This window comes from Lethenteron reissneri, chromosome 16 (assembly GCF_015708825.2).
Source record: "Lethenteron reissneri isolate LAM-NWPU_2019-01 chromosome 16, ASM1570882v1, whole genome shotgun sequence".
Taxonomy (NCBI): Eukaryota; Metazoa; Chordata; class Hyperoartia; order Petromyzontiformes; family Petromyzontidae; genus Lethenteron; species Lethenteron reissneri.
This window is the reverse complement of record NC_083794.1, coordinates 9,836,001-9,856,437: the sequence shown is the minus strand read 5'-3', so window position 1 is coordinate 9,856,437 and position 20,437 is coordinate 9,836,001. Positions and strand designations below refer to the sequence as shown.

Here is a 20,437-nt window from a genome sequence, read left to right as displayed (position 1 = left end):
GGTTCTTCCGGTAAAGTCACGTAGAAGGGAAATAATAAAATAATAAAAATAAAACATTAAATAATTCTCACGACGTTTCGGCCACAGCATCTTTCCGACAGACCTGTTCTTCGCCTGAGGACGGCTGCTTGCGTTGTGGCCGAAGCGTCGTGATAATTATTTTATTATGTTTTATTTTTATTATTTTATTATTTCCCTTCTACGTGACTTTACCGAAAGAACCAAGAAGATACTCTTTGGTTATTTCGGTTAAAGTCACGTAGGTAGAAAAATAAAATTAAACCAAAAATAATAAATCACGACGTTTCGATCGCAACACAAGCGGTCGTCCTCAGGCGGAAAAAATAATCCAGCAGTGGAACTGCTCACATCAAGATGTTTGTTTCCTATCCTGTCAAATTGGCTCGGATTGTTCTCAAGATTTGTTGAGCCGCCTATGAGCATTTGTTGAGCCCACAGTGCGAGCATCTCCCGGGGCACATTGCCCCAGCCCCGCGTTAAAGAAATGGGCTCTTGCCTTCTGTTCATTCTTACAATGTTTTGTGGTGATTTGCTGCCAAGCCTCAAAGTGGCAGCAATTAACCTCCACGCAGTTTGAATTGTTTTCATTTCTTAACCGGTAAAAAAAAAACTGATTGGAAATGGAGAGAACATGCCTGAGAGGAATGACCACAGCAGAGGTGGAAAGATGACATCACCTCGTGCAGAAATGAGATGGATTGTGGGCATCGCGGGGACTATGTATTGTCGTGGCTCCCCCGCATTGGGATTGCGATTATCATCCAAACGTAGGAGGAGAGTATTGCATTGGGGATATTTGTCCAATTCCATGAAATGGGTGTCCCGAGAAAAATCAAGCCATCGTTTCACCTGTGTGTTGGACATCGGCATTAAAATGCCCTTTTGTTGGCTTCGGCCGAACGCCTTCCGCTCTCGCTCGTCTAGATAATTCAGTTTTGGTATTTTTTTCGTGCTCTCCGTATTGCGGCCAAAGGTTACGAAACTGCCGCTCCGCACATCGGGGAAGGAACTGCGGCAGTACGTCTTCACGCACTCGAATTTTAATTCCCTCGCTGGCAGGTTTGTCGGAAAGAAAATTGGCTCATTATCCGCGTGTAACAAAATTCCTTTCCGGGGGGGCGGGGGCGGGGGGGGGGGGAGAAAAGCAGAAACATCTATAACTCGGCCGCCGTTCGTTCGCGCGGCGAATTTATGCGGCGGGGATCGATGTTTTCCGAGTCCTGGGAGTGGATCCGTGCGGCATTAAAGGGAGGGGAAAGAAGAAAAAAAACCCATGCGTCGTTATAATTTCGTTCTCTTTCCCCTGGAATTGCAGGTGAAGTGGTTAAGTCTCTCATCATCCCTGAGCTCGACCGAGGGTTTTTGTTTCAAAGCGAAGACCAATCATCTAAGCGGCGCCGTGGCTTTAGCAGGCGTGCACTGAAGCCCCTCGGCATCGCTGCTCTTGATATCGCAGACCAAGAGCTCCGGCCTCGACCGAACGATTGTCCGTTTCAAGGAGGTTTTGCGACGAGTCCACGATTCGGGGGCGTTGGGGTCTGCAGGCACAGCCCCGGGACGAGAGTGCAGTGGCTGTTGTGATAGAAAGGTTCATGGCAGTGGGGGGCAGAGGATCGAAGGGCAGGGCAGGGGGGTTGCAATACAGGTAGCATTGCCTTTGTATTATTATTGTTAGTCAGTGTGTCAATCTGTGTATCGATCTGTGATCGTGTTGTCTCGCTGTCCGTCAGATTATATTTCCGCCTGCCTGTGTATTTCGCTGCCTGCTTGTCAGTTTGTCCTGTCTGCCTGTGCATCTGTCTGTTAGCGTTGTCAGTCTGTGTGTCTGTCAGTGAAGGTGTCTGTCAAATCAGCCTGCCTGTCTGTCTGCCAGGTTGTCTGCCTGCCAATTTTGTCTCGTCTCTCACTGCGTTTGATCAACCCGTCTTCACTCCATCAAACTATGCTTCACGTGCATGAACAGTCAGTGACGGTCAACGTCAATGTATGCATACATTATCACGACAGTCACGCTTTCGAATCTGCGGCTATACAGATATATCAAATACATGCGCCTGTTCGCGAACCGAAACTTGCATTGCTCACCAAATTGTCTGCCAGCACTTGAGGACACGTTACACCTGGGGTGGAGTGTGACCCCCCCCGCCCCCCACGAGGGATGAATCGCCTCTGCGTTGGCGCTTTCCTTGAATTCGTCTCAGCCGGCATCTGTCCCCTCGCCGCCGTTCGCGCGGCTGCAATCGCGAAGCAAGCCAGGCCAGGAACGCTCGCCGGTTGCCGAGGCAGCCTTGGTGAACACTTGTCGCACAATGTGCTGACGGGTAGCTTGGGATGATAGCTTTGGGAGAGAGAGAGAGATAGGGCAAAAGCGTTAGCTGTCAACAGCAAGTCAGTGCTTTTGATGGCTCGAAATTGGATTCAGCGTGACCTGCCCTAATTTATTGCTTGAATTCTACCCCCGGGATTTTTTGTTGTTGTTGTTTTTGGAAAAAAAACAAATCGTGGTGATAGCGTCAATAACAGCGTCAACACAAACTGGTTGTAATGAGTGTTGTTGTTGTCGCAATTATTCAAGTGGCAACAGAAAATAAACAACACCGAAAAGTGAGCATTTTTTTTGTCGTTGGCGACAATGACACGGGTAATTTATTCGAAACCCCAATACGCTTTGTGTAAATAATGAGAAAGCCCCCCCCCCCTCCTCTCCATCGCGAGAAGAGGGAGCAAATGCACGCAGCCTGGAAACGAAAAGCGATGACAACAGGCAGAGATGGCAACGGTAATACAGCCACGCAATTTCAGCTCCTTCGGGCCAGTGACGATTTTGTGATCACATGACATGCATGCAAGGCATGATGGGAATCATGATGGGAATCATGCGTCCATGGCGTTTGTGAGCAGCCCACCTTTAATTTATATTGATTAATGTTGATTATTTGGTACGTTCAGTTTTGGTGTCATTATTATAGTGCAAGGCTATTATGAAAAATACGCTGCGTTTCACATCGCCTGCAGTAGTTTCACAATAGGGTGGCGATGTCACTATGTGTAACCCCAATTGAGTACTAGAGCTGGTGATTTAGCAAATTTGGAACCATTGACGCCGCGACAACCATAGCCTACTCGTATCGAATGACGTCCGGTGACCCATCACATCAAGCGTGAGGCAGACGTCGCATATTTTACGGTCTGTACACAGCACCGCGGTAATCGCTGGGGCGGCCTACCGCATTCGAACCGCCAACCTCAGCAGCTGTTTCCCTTCCGTAACGTAAACTCCCGTGCTTTGCGTGGCGGAAACGGCTGTGGCTGGCCGCTCGCGCACCGCAACGCCAATGACCGTGCGGAATGAGGGCGAGCGCTGGGCAGCAGTCCCCGGTGATAGCGAACGTCGTGGTCGAAAAATATCGCCGATCGTCGACGAAACCGGGCGGCACGTTCTCTAGATTTGGCAGGGGGAGTTCACCTGGCGTCGTGCAATGTGAACGTCGAGGTCAGGTTTATTTGTCCCCTCCCCCATCCCCCCAACCCCCCAACCCACTCCGCCCCTCTCCCCCCCCCCCATTGGCCCCCCATCGCCCCCCCATCGTCCACCCCATCGTCTCCCCCATACCCCTCCTATCCTACCCCCATCCCCCCCATCATCCCCCCATCCTCCCCCCAAACCCCCCCATCCCCCCCCACCCCCTCCCTAGGAGCCAGGCAGTGTGTTTTTGTGAGTGTGCGCACAATTTTCTCAAATCTTCACGAACTACACAAGGGCCTCCTGTGGCGTTGATGAAACACAATGAGCCCCCCGGGTCACCCGGGAGTGACCGGCACCGCGGGGCTTTCTGTCCGTCGCGCTGAGTCCGCTCGTGCCGTGTTGAATGGACTCAATTAGAAAGTGCCACACGCGGATATTCGGGATTTGTTCTGGCGAGGAGAGGAATGGTTTTTTTGTCGTGTCTGAGTCACGCGCGCGCGGCGGAAGCCAGGCTGAGTTGTCAAATCTGAGCCGGGCAGGAGGAGTTGGGGGGGGGGCAGGTGTTTCAAATTGGCGTAACAAAAGCAAAATATTTCTGGTTTATCAACACTATCCACTTCCACCCCCTCCCCCCACACACATCCCTGCTGATTGGAAATGCCTTTCTGGATCAAAGATTTATTTTGACTGGTCCGCCACGCTAATGAATTGCACATGAGAGTTTGGTAAAAAAGAAAAACGAAAAAAGCCTCCCAATTGTTGGAGCGAGCGGATTGCTGTGCACACGTGTGGTACTGACAGGGCAAACATGGCAGGTGGATTCCAGTGACGCCAAATGGTCTAATTTCAAAGAGTAATTTACATCCGTTTTGTGCTATGCTGTCCTTAATAGGCGCTCGCGAACAGCACTCGCCCTATAGTCATTTGGTCTAAATCTGTCATCGTTGCCCTTGTATGTATGAATGTAAAGTGCTTGCAAATAGTATTTCTCCCTTTCAGTTTATACGGCTAAAATATAGGTCCATATATGCAGAATACATATGTCAAATTGACTGCTGCTTGCAGGCCTCCAGACACGGGGTGTTGTTTGACCATACTTCACCACTCTGGTCAGTGTGTGGATTGGTGAAAGGTGAGGGACTGGCTCGTATACAAGTCGTCACCTACGTTATAGCCTTGGCCCGGATTCGAACTCGAGTGACTGTATTCAAACCGCCAATAATTCGCTGTGTAACAAAAAAAAAATTGTTCCTGGGTAGTAAGTGTGTTATTCTGTAATTGCTTATGCCTCAAAAGTACAGAAAATGGCTATTCCCACAAACTTTGCTTTAGTGACCAGACTACAAAAGTTATGTTGATCATCCACTCCATTAATAAAACTGTGTAACACATTTATTTATTTTTTGTTCGTGGGTAATAAGTGTTATTTCCTAATTGCTTATGCCTCATTCCTTCACGTAAGGTCCTGGTCACAAAAGCAAAGTTTGTGGAGAACAATAGCCATTTTCTATACTTTTGAGAAATAAGCGATTATAAAATAACACTTACTACCCAGGAACCAAAATCGTGTTCCATATAATTGAACCACTTTCACCCCCTCCCACCACCGCTCACTCCAACAATTGGGTTGTTTTAGTGGACAAGGGGAATGGTGATTTCTTTTGAGCGTGAGAGAGAGATCCTGTCTTTACATCAAATACGGAACTCTTCTTTAATTTACCATTTGATGAGCAGTAAAAGTGACGTTTTATACGAAAAAATGGCTTTTGTTTTAATCAAGAGGCGGCTGGAGCAACGGAAGAAAAATCATTATGTTAATATAGAGCAAAGAAAAGCAAAATCTGGCCCTGTTTAAAATTGCAATACGAGAAAGGGATGGGAGAAATCTCATCGTTCAGCATTATAAAACATTAATGTCTTTTCAAACTTTGAAAAACGATTCAAATGTCGAATCTAAAGTAGGGGGTGGAGTAGGAATGCCACGATTTGGTTCCGTTGTTTAATCCTGGCCTCACAAACTCTCTTCTCATTCCCTTACAGGCTCTGCTGCAAGTTGCCAAAAACCTGTTCACTCATTTAGGTAAGTTAAAATTAGGTTTCTTTTTAAGATCATACTCGTTTACTTTGGACAATCTCGTAAAAGAACAAATCTGTGGGGTTTTTTTTACATAAAGTTGGTAAATTCTGTTGAACATCGCATCATGTCGCGGTGGCTAGGAGATGTTAACTCCCTCGCCTTGTATGCAGGAGGTCGTGGGTTCGATCCCAACCCTGATGCCTGCTGTATATTTGAAGTTTGCATGTCTCTCTCTCCATGGTCACGTGGATGTTTCTCCAGGTCCTCCGTTTTTTCTCTCCATATTTATAATCAACGTGCGTTTAGAGTATTTGGCTGCTTTAAATTTCCACGTGACAAGCCACTTTGTTGAGCTATCATTTGTGGCCAAGTTCCTTCTAAAATCCACCACCACCCAACACAGCCAAATTGGACATGTGGTGGGTTTACTCTCCAACACACCGGGGTGCTGAAGTAGTAGCTAATTGGCACGTTTTGTTCACGTGACAAACCTTACTGATTAACTGTGTCGAGTGGTGGTGGTGGGTTAACGACACGTTTATATTCACGCGATCTAAGCCAAAATAACTTTTGTCATGAATAACATTGGTCGCGAAAGCCTATGTGTTAAATAGCAAAAAAAATGTTAAGCAAAGTTACCGACCCACGTGTAATGTGCCACGATTTTTCCCCATCTGCTGCAGAAATTCACGTTGCCCCTCTTTTTTTTTCTTTCTCCCTCCGTTCCTCGGGTGCCCCTTGTTCTCATTGAGAACAATAAGTTTACGCTTCGAAAATTACCTTTCGCATAACTCAGCGTTCCCGTCGTGTTTGTGTGTTGTTTGTTTGTTCAAACGTTCTGACCGCGTGGCCCCCCGACTGGGCATCTGCGAGTGGGTGGGGAAGGGGGGTGGCCCCTTTTTCTAATTCTGAATAAACTGTTCCCCTCCCGTCTCACGATCTCAGACGACGTGTCCGTTCTGCTGCACGAGATCATTCAAGAGGCGAGGAATCTGAGCAACGCCGAAAGGTACAGGCGGGCAACTGGAGGTTACACGCAACTCCGGTTCGCGCTGCCGCACGGCTCGCCGGCCAGCCGTGAAAAAAAAGCCTTCGCAGCTCATCGGATTCCTCCAGTCTAAAATCGAGATTCTGATTCTGACCCAATTTGAACGTAGGTGGCAGGTGGCTCGGAGTCAACAGAACTTGGGGGGAAGGGGGGTGCCCCCCTCAAACCCAGTAGTTATCGTTGTGCACTCACACAGAGCCTCGTGCAATACACCCTCTCGGGGCCGGGCCTGGCGGGGTCAGGCCAACGAGAGAAAGAAAGTTCGCCACTGCCAAAGCACGTGGCAGGCTGATCCAATCGGCGTGAACCCTTTGGGGGCATGCGAGTCTTACGGTGACAACCCCTGCATGTATAACACACGCAACATTATTTCATTCATTAAACTAAATCCAGCTGGCCAAACTTTTTTTTTAACCTTCCCCGAAGTAGCACATTTTGACCTTTAGCCCGTGCACTTGACCTCCCCAATTCTCACGTGGGCTCTGGGCAATGCTCGGCGACAATACCATCCTTGAGTCATCGTTGGGATTCCCAGATTCGCATCGCTGGGATCTTGCCCGAATCAGAAACCTTTTGACCCCTCTTACTCTGTGGAGAGCACCAGTCCTCCGATGGCTAAAGAGGAAAAAGTCAAGTCAAAGCAATTTACTTTCTCAAATAAGCGTTAAGACAGTATTCATATCCTGCATGTATGTATATTTGACTTCTTTCGTACCATACATAGCCAGCCATGCTAATCGGAGGTGCAGGAGAAGGACAACAAACTATACACAACTAGCAGTTTTAAAGAAATTAGTTTTACATCTGGATGATTTAAAAGTGCATAACTCTAGCGGCTTCCTAATATTGGAAAGAAGAGCGTTCCAGACGGCCGCAGAAGCGCATCCAAAAGCGCGAGATGCGGTGACCAAATTAGTTCGATGGCGAGCCAAAGACGTTGCTGCTACGAGGTTGACCGGAGTTGTGCGTGATGGTTTATGCTCCTTGACGAGATCGGCAAAGAATTGTGGTTCAATCTTGATTTGAAGCTTTCGTGACTGCAGGTATCCATACTCTTTGGTTCTTTCGGTAAAATCACGTAGGTAGAAAAATAATAGATCACGACGTTTCGATCGCAACGCAAGCAATCGTCATCAGGAGGGACAACCACAGCAAGAACAAACTGCTGAAGTAGGCGAGAGATCTGCCGTGGCACGAGGTTACATAGGCCTCGGCAGTAGGGGGGGAGAGAGAAGGGGGGGGGGATGTGGTTCATTTGTGGCAAGCACTTCGTGTGTAGTGAATGCGACGTTATGATGTATTCGTCCTGCAAACGGAAGCCAATGCAGCTCAGCGAGCAATGGACGGATGTAGCCTGGCCCACCACGGCCTGTTTATGTCGAGGACTGCTAATGCAATGCTGCTCTCCCCGCTCGCTCTCCCTTGCTCAGGTGCTCCGTGTTCCTGCTCGATCGCAGCAGCCATGAGCTCGTGGCCAAGGTGTTCGACGGCGGCGTCGTGAGCGACGAGGTATGTCATCGGGGCGGCTGGCGTGCCCATGGGGATGCCCGCACATCACAGAAGGCGATTGTTCGCTGTCAAAAAGCTGGGGTCGACCGTTCAGTCGATCCGCTCACGGCGTGCTTGCGTGCGTACGTGCTTAATGTTGCCCCGATGTTACGAGTTGTTTGGGAGTTCAATGCCTCAGGTCTACATTACAGTTGCCACTGCTGTTCTCAAGTCCAGGCTCAAGACTTTCCTTTTTCTTTACCCTCAGACTCGCTGACTGGACCGCCCTCTTTATCTCTGTAAAATAAATGTGCCCACTGTTTCTGTACTACGGTGCCTTGAGATTGCGGCCGCATTGAGATGTTGTACGAATCCCGACGTTGAATCGTACTCGAGTTAGTCGCGTCTCCGTGACCCAATGCAATCTGGGTTTTTTCCCCCCCAAGGCAATTTCCCCTGAAACTTCTCTCCTGCGTGTGGTAAATCAACTGCTCTCTTCACGCCGTCGATCCATCTCAATCCGTTCTCCTAGACCTCACGTTGCTCTTGACACCAAAGACCACTCAATCTTCCTTAAGTATCTCTATAACAATGCTGCCATCCACAGCACACTTCTATCCTAGTTCCACTCGTGCCTCGAGAATCGCTCTCTCCATACGTTTCCACGCAAGGACTGCATTCCTCACCTCCGTATGGTGTGAAAGAAGTTCTACATATCATGGTACCCTTTTTTTCCAGTGTTTAATATGAAAAATAAGAATAAGTTTCACCCTTTCTGGCAATAAAACAGGAGGTGTAAATATGTTCAAACACCAGATGGATATCTTTTGCAAGGAATCAAGTCAGCATTGACCACACGTACTTGTGGTGATCATGTGAACCAACATGCTCTGATAGTAATGTATGCACTGATTTTTAAACTGATTCGCCTACACCGGAGACGGCCTTCTTAAAGAAGGTACAAGTAAGCTCCATGTTTTAGTCTTAACGGTGACATAAACGCACGCGAATCTAAAATAAGGTGCAAACATGTCGTAACAAGAGGTACCAGAATAAAGTTAGGCACATGTGCAATTATGCTACGTGTGTTAGGCCTCATCGGGACGTACAGATGGGGCAGAAAAAGGAGGGTAGCAAGCAGCAGGTGTAATTTAGAAAATTCAGCAGCATTGAAACCCCTTCTTTTTTCTACCAAACTAAGTTTGACAAAACGTAGGCGAAACACATCCCACGGCGGGTAAGAGAGGGCCCTTGTGGAGGTGACTCATGATAGCGGATCTGGAGAACGGTGGGGTTGGGTGGCGAGTGGCGACGCGAAGCTCACGGAGCACGGCGAAGCGAGTGGGTGGAGAAGGAGGGGGGGGCCCTTTTTTTGCCATTGCCGCGTGACTCGAGCGGATTGTCGTCTTGTGCCGTCGGCTCCGGGCAGCTCATCCGTAATTGGCTTGCTGGTGGTGACAGCGCAAATGTATTTGCTTTCGTAAATTAATGGTAAAAATGTATATACATATATAAGCTGCAAGCGGGTTTACTTGACGATGAGAACACTGCATGGCCTAGCAAGACCAGCGAAGTGGAAACAATGTAGGCCTTCTGGGATTGACTCTGCACCTGATCATCTCCATCTCTGGAGCAGAAGTGGCAACAAATTACGTAATTAATTAATATTTTAATGTATGAATTGATACATTCATTATTGAGGTTAATAAAGATTGGCGGTCAACTGGCCTGCCAACAGATCAGTTTCTGTGGATTTGTCGGTTCAATTCACGCACGCATCTGCTCGGTAATTCCCGTGTGGAATTACCAAAGCCGTAAGGTGGTCATTAAAAAAAAAACTCTGGGACATTATTCGCCCATGAAATAGCCCAGAACTCATCCTCTTCATAATTACATGCACCTTAATCACAATAGCATAATTATTGTCCCCATGCGGCCATGAATAAATTTAACAGGGCTGATTGACGCTGCTGATGTGGCCCTGAAAGTCAAAGCCGGTCCAGAATTTGCTCTCTCTAAACAATCCCTGCTGGACACTATAGTTCTGGAAAGCATATAAGCTGATGAACAAACAATATAAATGGGGAGAGGAATGGCTGGGACGTTTATTTTATTTAACGAAAAAATAGGTCGCCCTTCTAAAATATATAATGAACCTCGGTAGCCTCTCGTTTTGTTAAATACAGATGTTAATGTATGAATCTCATTGCCCTAAGGCAGAATGAAGATTCACCAAATACACTCCACATCTGTGTCACGAGAGGCTAGAGCAGCGCCATTGTATGCGAATGCATCGGGGATATTTTGCGCTCAGAAATATACAGTGGTGGGCAATCAATGTATTAATGAACGCGGGTAAAACATCAATATGCTGGCTAGCAGCAGCATCGTTAACAATATGAATTAATAGAAATTCAATGTGAAATATTTAGATGTCCATGTGAATCTAACGTGACAGTATTTTGTGAATGCAAGCACTGTGAAAACGTAGACGATGATATAACAGCACGTGTTCCTACTCTTTGGTTTTTTCGGTAAAGTCACGTAGAAATAAAATAATAATTAAATAATAACAAACGACGTTTCGATTGCAACACAAGCAATCATCATCAGGTACAAATGAAAGAGAAAACAAACATAGTAAACTTGGAAATATAGTGCAATACAACACAGAGAGTCGGCTAACATAACAGTCAACACCCCACCTGGTTGATTACGTTCTTCCAAAGATTGCTAAATTTGAAAGAGAGACAAAACACAGCCACGGAGACACATAGACAGACACATAGGCAGAGAGAGATAACACAGAGACACACAGAGAGAGACACACACATATGCACACAGAGAAACAACGCCTCTGTGTCGAGGCCTTACATAAATAAGAGGGGGGCAGAGAGAGGGGGGGGGGTAGAGAAATCAGCATGTCAATGAGAGATTTGGAGCTTTTGTGACTGTAGGAAATAAGAAGAGCAAAACAACGGGAGACAGAGAGAGAGACAACACACTTAATCTAACAAACTTAGTCAAATTTGGAAATGTAATGCAATGCAACACAGAGAGTCGGTCAACACACAATTAACGCATAGCCTGGTCGATTACGTTCTTCCAAAGATTGCTAAATTAGAAGTTCAGTGTGAGATTTTGAGAGAGAGAGAGATGAGACGACACAGGCACTTGTTCCTATTGTAAACTCTCTGCAGTAAATAATCCTCATGAGATCTTTCAGTCATGGAGTTTATTTGAACTTACTTCACCCATGCTGGTCAGTGTGCGGTCTAGGCCACGTGACGACACTTCACGTGCCCTCAAAGTGCACCTGGCCTCGCACAGGCATCGTGGGGACGTCACCGTTACACTGAGTGGCGATTGGCGAGGTTTTAGTATTGCGTGCAGAGAGGGGAGGACAATTCACTGATGGGGTAATCACTCGCTACTGATGTTGAATTCAAATGACCGGATGCATGGCTTCTCAAGCCATCGTACCACCATTCCACTTCATATAATAAAAACAAATAAAATCAACACATGCGTCAATAAATGAATTCGTAAACGAATACACACGTTCAAAATTAACATATGTTGAAAATTGTTAAGAATTAACGTTGGCACTTAAATCGTTATTGAAATGCCTAAACATGCAGGCAGACTTAAACAGCACTACCCACGATGACTAAATACAGACTTTTTCGAGCCTCAGTAATGCTGCGTCAACAGAAAAAGATAAACCATGTATTTTCAATTTAATAGGGTATCACAGGTGGCGAGATGTTAACTACCTCGCCTGGTATACAGGAGATTGTGGGTTCGATCCCGACCCTGATGCCTATATATTTGGAGTTTGCATGTCTCTCTCCCCATGGTCACGTGGATGTGTCTCCAGGTCCTCCGTTTTTTCTCTCCATATTAATAATCAACGTGCGTTTAGAGTATTTGGTTGCTTTAAATTTCCACGTGACAAGCCACTTTGTTGAGCTATCATTTGTGGTCAAGTCCCTTCTAAAATCCACCACCACCCACCACCACCCAACACAGCCAAATTAGACATGTTGTGGGTTTACTCTCCAACACACCGGGGTGCTGAAGTACTAACTAATTTTCACGTTTTGTTCACGTGACAAACCTTACTGATTAACTGTGTCGGGTGGTGGTGGGTTAACGACACGTTGATATTCACGCGTGGAGTTTGCGTGTTCTCCCCGTGGTCGCGTGGATTTTTCTCCAGGTCCTCCAGTTTTTGCTCTCGACATTTAGAATCATCGTGCGTTAAGAGTAATTGGCTGCTATAAATTACCGTATGCTAAGCCACTTCGTTGAGCTATCATTTGTGGCCAGGTCGCTTCTAAAAAAAAGAGCGTATATAGCTCAGTGGGCCTTAGCTGGTAAAAAAAAAAAAGTTTAGTTTAACCCCATGTCACGGTATAAAGTGGAGAGTGCATGCATCGAAATGCAGGCGATGTAGGGATTTGGCTTGAGCAGGACATGTGGCTTGAAAGGAGAGTGGCCGGTGTTCGAGACGATAATCGGAATCTAAGCCAAACGATGGACCACACTGAGAAGGACATGCCACTGGGATGGAGGAGTGAGATAAGGCTTTGCGCGAGGACCCTACATATACTTGTGTGACCCTGAGGGAGGGCGACGGCTCGGGGAAGGCCTTCATCTAGCCGTGGATAAAGCATGGATGGTTATGATGATGATGACAATTACGATAATTGAATTGCGATACTCAGACGCCGGTTTCCTCGAAGCGATGCAGGAATCCACGCGAACGATTCTGCTGCGGGCAACAAACTCGCAAGATGCCGCGATGGGTTCACCTCGGAGGCACCCGTGTTGCCAAGGCTGACGGCGATGTAATTGGTAAAACATGCGAACTGGCGCAAGTGGCCAGTTTAATAAATAATGAACGTATTATCATAAGTGGCAGCGATAATACTAATGTATTTATTTTTAATCCGAATTTTTTTTTTTTGCTAATTGTACCCACACATTTGGACGTTTCCTTAGTAACGGCTACTCCAATTCATCACATTCAGACGCTCACGCGAGCACACGTGCACGCACGAATGCGCGCGTGCATCATCATCATCATCGGCACGAGCGTCCGCTTTCGCAATCGGCAGGCGCACAATCGGAGGGGCTTTTATATGGGCCGCATAACGGCACGCGATATTGCCTCGCGTTATCGCACGCATAAGGGGTGGCTTGCATTAAATTTAATAAGGCTTACTACTCGCGCACGCTCGCGTGCACGCGCACACGAAGCAACACCCACGCTCACGCCCGCCCGCTCCGCTCGCTCTGCTCGCACGCGCAACTCTTAAAGCGGCGACACCGGAGCACACGCTGCGCCGTTACTCGTCGGCCGTAGTATTCGCCGCACGCCCACGTGGATTTAAAAAAAAAAATGTCCCGACGAGCACGTGGTCGTAAAAAAAAACGCGGCGACAAATGAGCGAATGTTGTTAGTGGGGAGGGGCGGCGGGTGGGGTGTTGGATTTTGACGTAGAAAAAAATGTTGCATTGCCCAATTTTCTTCCTCGGCGCTAGTGATAAGCGCGGACAAACCCCTGGGTGTTATTGATTAATTTTAGGGTTGAGTTGACCCACAAGAAGTCCACACTGCAGATGTGCACACACGCCGCTTGCCGCCGATGCAAGTCTGTTATTGCTTGTCCAGGAAAGCTTCGGTGTGTTTCTTCAGGTCTTGAGCATCCCGCTTAGGATGTTGTTTGCTGCGTCATTTATTTAACTGTTTGTTTGTCTTTTTCCCACAAAATTGTTTTAGTATTCCTATTGGGCTGACGGGAAAATTTGACAACCCTTTAAATATCTACCATGGTGGGGTAATGAGGAGGAGCTTGTTTAAAAACCTGCACTGGCAGCTTTGGATATCACACAATAATATAGTACAATGCATATATATAAAGTCTAAATGTGACCATATATCAAGGTGCTGCTCAGAAAGAGTAGGCGTATTTATTTTATGGCCAGAGATGGTTAAGGTCAGATGACTAAAGGAAAATCTTGAGCCTGGACATGAACAGGGCCAGGTAATTGACAATGCAAGATGACTTGGAGAAGGCAGTTCCAGACAGTAGTGGAGAATGAGTGACTTCCTAATGAGTCAATGTTTACGGGGGGGGGCTTCAATGGATGACCTTGGTTGTTGGAGCAGAGAGTGTGTGGAAGAGAGAGGCAGGAGGCAAGTTTATGGAGGATCTTGAAGATGATAATGACCGATCTTGATATTGATCTGGGATTGGATTGGTAGCCTTTGAAACTCTTGCAGTCATGGTTTGATGGCTGCATATCCATGATTAAATGGATCACAAGCAGATCCATGTGAACGCATGCCACATGAGCACGCTCGGCATTCATATATCACGAGAAAAAGCAAAGACAAATATTCCATATGTAGCCTTTAACAAACTGTTGGGGCAAGTGCTGTTAAGCGAGCACCTACGAAGGCGGGTACAGCACACGAGGGGTGGGTGGCCAATAACACGCCCGGACGCCTTTTTCTCCCTCGTGGCGATGTTTGCCCATTCAACCAGGACCGGTTCAAATATTCGCCGCTGTTGTTGTTCATGAGCAAGCAAGCATCGAACTCGGTTCGCCAGGTTCATAGTGCAGCGCGCTAACAGCGACACCGCTGCTCCCCATATCACGCACACGCAAACGCATGCACGCGCGCGCGTGAGAGAAATCTAAACTTCGTGCTCCCGACATTCTTCCACCCCCTTTGCACCCCTCCCACCGCCTTGATGTGCACGGCTCGTAGAGCTACGAGGTCCGCATCCCGGCCGACCAGGGCATCGCGGGCCACGTGGCCACCACCGGGGAGGTTCTCAACATCAAGGACGCGTACTCGCACCCCCTGTTCTACCGCGGCGTCGACGACAGCACGGGATTCCGCACGCGCAGCATCCTCTGCTTCCCCATCAAGGACGAGAACGAGGGTGAGCGTGCCCGTCTCGCCCGCCGGTCGTCCGAGCGTCGCTCCCTCTCCCCTCCTCGTCCACGCGGTCCCTCGGCAGCTGTTGTGCACGATCACCGGTGGAGCTGAGCCCTTAGTGGGGGCGGGGGGGGGCTGAGTATAAAGTGTTAAGTTTGGGGTGGGAAGCGGAGTGGGACGACGACACGTGCCTTTTCACGATTCGTGAAATACGAGCGAGATGACGGAAGAGATGTGGACAAGGGGTGCAGTGCGATAAGACAGATGGTGAGTGGGGCCTTGGGCAGCCGCAGGTCGCGACACAAGGGATGGTGGCCGGTGGTCACGGATTATGACGGAGCGGCAGCCGAGGGATGCGTCCGAGAGGACGTGCCGAGGGAATGGAGCGATGTTGTCGGCCGTCTGTGTGCAGGCGGTAGGTGGATTGTTTACATCGCGGAATCCGGAGCGGTGGCTGCAGTTTTGTGGAGGCCTTTTATTCAACCGTGGATTGACCGTGGGTGACGATGATGATGATGATAATAATAACGATAAATGTAAATGAAACTACAGATGTCGTGAGATGAGAGGAGAGTCGGATAAGATAGAGATGAGAGTGATTAAATCGCTTTTTTGTTATGTTGATTAAGCTTGTTGTGTTTATTATGATTGGATTTTAAGCTGATATTTTACGCTCCCTTAATTTGGTCATGAATCGCGGACCTCTTGGTCTACTTGGTGCCTCACGATTCTTCTTTTGGTTTGCTTGGGCCGAGCGCCGCTGCTGGTTCAATACGGTTGTAGAAGTACCGCGTAGGCGTTCGTGATCATGAAGCTCTCTGAGTGTGTTTGGCACGACGCTCGATATGACGCTCCACATGCTGGGAGCTTCTTCAGCAACTGAACATCTTCAACAACTGAACAGTCACTCTCGTAGATGAGTGGAAATTGACAAGTATGGTCAATGACACTGGAAGACAATGGCCTACGCATTTCGAATTACATCAATGGATCGTTATCGTCCTTCTCTGAAGCAGACTGTGTATTCTTTAGAGTAAATGCACATGCGGTGTTAAACAGGGCGGCCTACTGGGGAAAGTGCAATCGCTGGGCTTTGTCATAGCCCGCTGGACCATTAACATTTGGCTATTAAAACACATTCCTGCGGAGGGAGCTGGTAGGAACGTTGGGTTGCTCGGTAAATGGCCAGGGTCAACGGCGGCGTGGTGTATTCCGCAAATATGCCCGACTGTGAGGGCGGGCACAAGCCGGCGTGAGTAGGTTAAACGCTGAGTTTTATAAAGGCACCACGGGGTGACCAGCCCCTCCCCACCCTCAACATCCAGCCCCTCCCCACCCTCCCCACCCAGCCCCACCCTCCCCACCCAGCCCCTCCCCACCCAGCCCCTTCTCCACCCAGCCCCTCCCTGCACGACGGACAGACGGAGTCAATAATCCCCTGTGGGCTGGTGAAACCAGGAGGTTCCTACCAGTATAACTGTTGCATAAAATGCACTAAGATGCCGCACTTGTAGAAGTGTCCACTACTTTTTCACAGTCGAATATTGTTGTTTTAAAGAAGCGTCTGCACCAGATGGAATAACGGTGACCATCAAAGAATGCGGGATTCAGCTGTTGGGTCAGAAAATGAGCAGACCTAGTTACAACATGTTTGCAGGGAAAGGAAATAGCTCAATTGTGGAACGATGCCTCAATAATTATTGTATTCATAACAGAAGATATGACTAATTTGAAGAATTACAGAGCCATCAACCCCTTATCGCACATTTAAATTGTTCACAAAAGCAATAAAGAAATGATTAATGGATATTTAAAAGGCCGAACAACAGAGTGAATAAGCAAGGGTTTATCTTCTTGGTTCTTTCGGTAAAGTCACATACATAGAATGGAAATAATAAAATAATAAAATTTTACATAATAAAAAATGTTTTCTTTTTATTATTTTATTATTTCCATTATATGTGACTTTACCGAAAGAACCAAGAAGATGAATCCCTGCAGTCACGAAAGCTTTAAATCGAAAAAAAAAAGCAATGGGTTGTTTGTCCCTTTACCTTAATTCATACTATCAATTAATTTACATAAAAATATAAGTGAGCATCAAACGGCGTTAAGCCTCTCTTTTCTATATTTTTTAAGGACATTTGAGTTGGCAACAAAAATTGATGGCAGTCGTTTAAAAAAATTAATGTTGAAATTATCGAGAGCGTTCATGAAGATGGGACTGAAGATTACGTAAAGGCATTGCTTTGGTCGACACAAAGGGCTTGAGCACACGGATCAAGTATTCACGATTTCAGATTTTCTGGTGACATAGTCACGATAACAACAAATGGTAATGAACCCACAGGAAATTATTGAATAGCTTAACAGCGAGAAGGCTGCAATGTTGAGCTCGGTCGCGTACAGCTTGTTCTCTGAACAAAACGATTATAATTACTTTTGGAAAGACATATCTGGAAATAAAACACAATGTGTGTGTGTGTACAGTATGTCGAAGGCAATTACGGAAGGGTAAATTGTGTTGGTGATGCTGTTTGGCAGTGGCGCATACGCGGAATTAACACAAAACCGAGCACACTCATCAGCACCACTGTAAGCTGCTACACAGAAAAATATATATTTAGAACAGGTGACACATCGGGAATGGAGAAAGGCCATTACCCGAAGCATCAACTATAATATATATTTTTCGATTTAAAGCTTTCGTGACTGCAGGGATTCATCTTCTTGGTTCTTTCGGTAAAGTCACGTAGAAGGAGAATAATAAAATAATAAAAATAAAACTCCTGAAGACGGCTGCTTGCGTTGTGGCCGAAACGTCGTGAGAATTCTTTTATTATGTTTTATTTTTATTATTTTATCAAATATATCTCCTTTTACAGCAGTGTTATTGACATGGCAAAGCAAAAAGCTGGCGAGCGTGGTAGACCTGAGCGGCAATACCAGAGAGCAGCAACCACACCAGCCGGGAAGTCCACAGCATGACACGAGACAAAATGTGCTCCCTTCACCAACCCACAGCACACAAATCACAGTTTTACATATATATACATAGCGCATACACAGGGTGTTCATGAAAATATATATATAACCAATACGTTTTCAGGCAATGGTCCTTCGAGCAAATGGCAGTGTTGTTGACGACCGTGTTAAGCTTTTATTATTGAATATGGAGGTTAGACTGGGATTAAAATAAGTAAATTATGAGTCGAGCGAGAGCAGGTCGGAGTTTGTTTGTAAACTTGGAAGTTGATCATGCAAAGCAACATATATACAGCATGTACGCCACGTTCCAATATAGGATAATTTTCAATCGGTGCATGTTTTCTGCTATGACACATGGATTCGGAAACGGGGATGCTGATGACACTAAAGCTGAAAAGTACACAAAGAAGCGTGGATGTGTGATCGAAGTTCCACAGGCCAAGAAAAAGAGGAATACATTGATCACAGAACAAATCAAAATGAGAACAGTAAATGGGTTAGTACAGGTTACAGGGCATGTCTCTAGAAGGGGTGATGGCCGATGGAGTGGCAGCAAAAGGAATGAGAGTTGCCAAGAGGAGCGATGAGATTGGTTCGTGCGCCGGGGTGAGGTGCGTTCTGGCATCGCAAGAATGTACGGCCAAGGCAGCAACGTTGCGGAGGCTTTCATTCAGCGGTGGATCGATCACGGCTCTTGAATGACGACGATCTTTACCATCCACTATTGCACACAATCTAGACCAGTTTTCTCTTTAACACGTAGGCTTTCGCGACCATTACTATTCATAATATAGGTTTTTGAGTCAGATCGCGTTATTTATAAATGTGTCGTAACCCTCCACCACCCGACACGGCAAAATAGTAAAAAATGTGTCACGTTTTCCAAAGGACAAAATAATTCACTTCTTTAGCCCACCAATGTGCTGAAGAGAGAATCAACAGCATTTTAAATTTGAGTACGACGTTTCGCTGATAATCAGCACACCGGTGGGCTAAAGAAGTGAATTATTTTGCCCTTTGAAAAACGTGACACATTTTTTACTATTTGGCCGTGTCGGGCGGTGGAGGGTTATGACACATTTATAAATAACGCGATCTGACTCAAAAACCTATATTATGAACAGTTTTATCTTCTCCAAAAAGCACATACGCACGGCTATGAGACGAAATATGGTCACGCGAAAAGGGAGTGGAGCAGGCGGCCAACATTTTTTGGACGTGTTCCTGCGCATCTACCTGTGGCGTGGCTTAATTTAATTTCGCACGAAATCTGCTCGGAGACCCGCAATCTGCGCTCCAGCACCTGCGCTTTGTTCCACGGCGAAAACCAATGAGGCAGTAAACTTCCACCTGCTCCGAAGCCATTGCGTGGCTACCAAGCATTAACTCGCAAGCGGTTTCGCTATGCGCTTGGAGACGTAATTGTTTATTTTTTACTGCCGCTTTGCGTCACGGCGGAAGTGAGCGTGCAAGGGGAGATGTGGCCTTCGAATTCAACGAGGCGGTTGCTTCACGAATCGGTCTGAAAAGCAAAAAAGCCAATATTCGCATGATGTTATTGTGTACTTCCAAACGTTATTTACGCTCGCCGATTCGATCGTTGGCATCATCATCGTCATCTGTTTTTTTTTCAACCTTTGCATTTTGCCATTCATATTTCAATATTTCAAACGTAATAAAAGCTGTGGCGATATTCTGCTTGCTTATAGCATTTAAGAAATGGAAAGGACAAGCTATTACTGAAAGAAATTGCTTTCTGTGGTGATAAATGGCACAATACACCTGTATAATGCCAATTTTAGAGTACCAGCTGCCGGAGTTATTTACAGCTGGTTTATTTGTGATATGCAAGTCCACTGTACATCCAACTTTACTCAGTTTCAAATATCAACAGATATTTTTTTTTGTCCTCGGACTCTTATCTTGCTTTCCATTTCACTCACAAAAAACACATGTGAATATCAAACACGTGTTGGCTGGGTTATCCATCGGTGGTAGTGTGTGGTTATTTTTTCGTCTCGGTAAAAAAAATTCGCCAGCATATTCCAATTGTGCCGTGAGATGAACAGTTCGTTTGGAAATCTCACACAGTGGTATGTCACAGAAAGGCAGAGATCTGTCAAAGGTTGTCTCCAAACAGTTTCTTCAAGTGACTTTCGTGTACACTTCGCTGTCACACGATATACAAACACCTCCATGCTAAATCCTCGGTGCTGGAATTTAAGCAAATTAAGTGAATACATACATTGTTTTTAAACGATAGCTCTGTCGCCCAGTCATTGGTGTGGCCGAGCTGCTGCTCGAGAGCCTTGCTTGTAATCACGGGTGGCTGAAACGACAAATCATAACCAAGCTTTGTTGCCAGATAAAAATTAACCCGTAAAAACAAAG

General features: G+C 46.6%; 1 protein-coding gene across 1 annotated transcript in view; it reads left to right on the top strand.

The window, feature by feature from the left end:
* PDE2A (phosphodiesterase 2A) overlaps window positions 1-20,437 on the top strand; it is a 233,275-nt gene that overhangs the window by 161,059 nt on the left and 51,779 nt on the right. Inside the window, exons 15-18 of the mRNA XM_061552360.1 lie at window positions 5,528-5,567; window positions 6,510-6,573; window positions 8,043-8,121; window positions 14,885-15,062. Coding sequence (XP_061408344.1) covers window positions 5,528-5,567; window positions 6,510-6,573; window positions 8,043-8,121; window positions 14,885-15,062 — 361 coding nt within the window. The remainder of the gene's footprint in view (window positions 1-5,527; window positions 5,568-6,509; window positions 6,574-8,042; window positions 8,122-14,884; window positions 15,063-20,437) is intronic.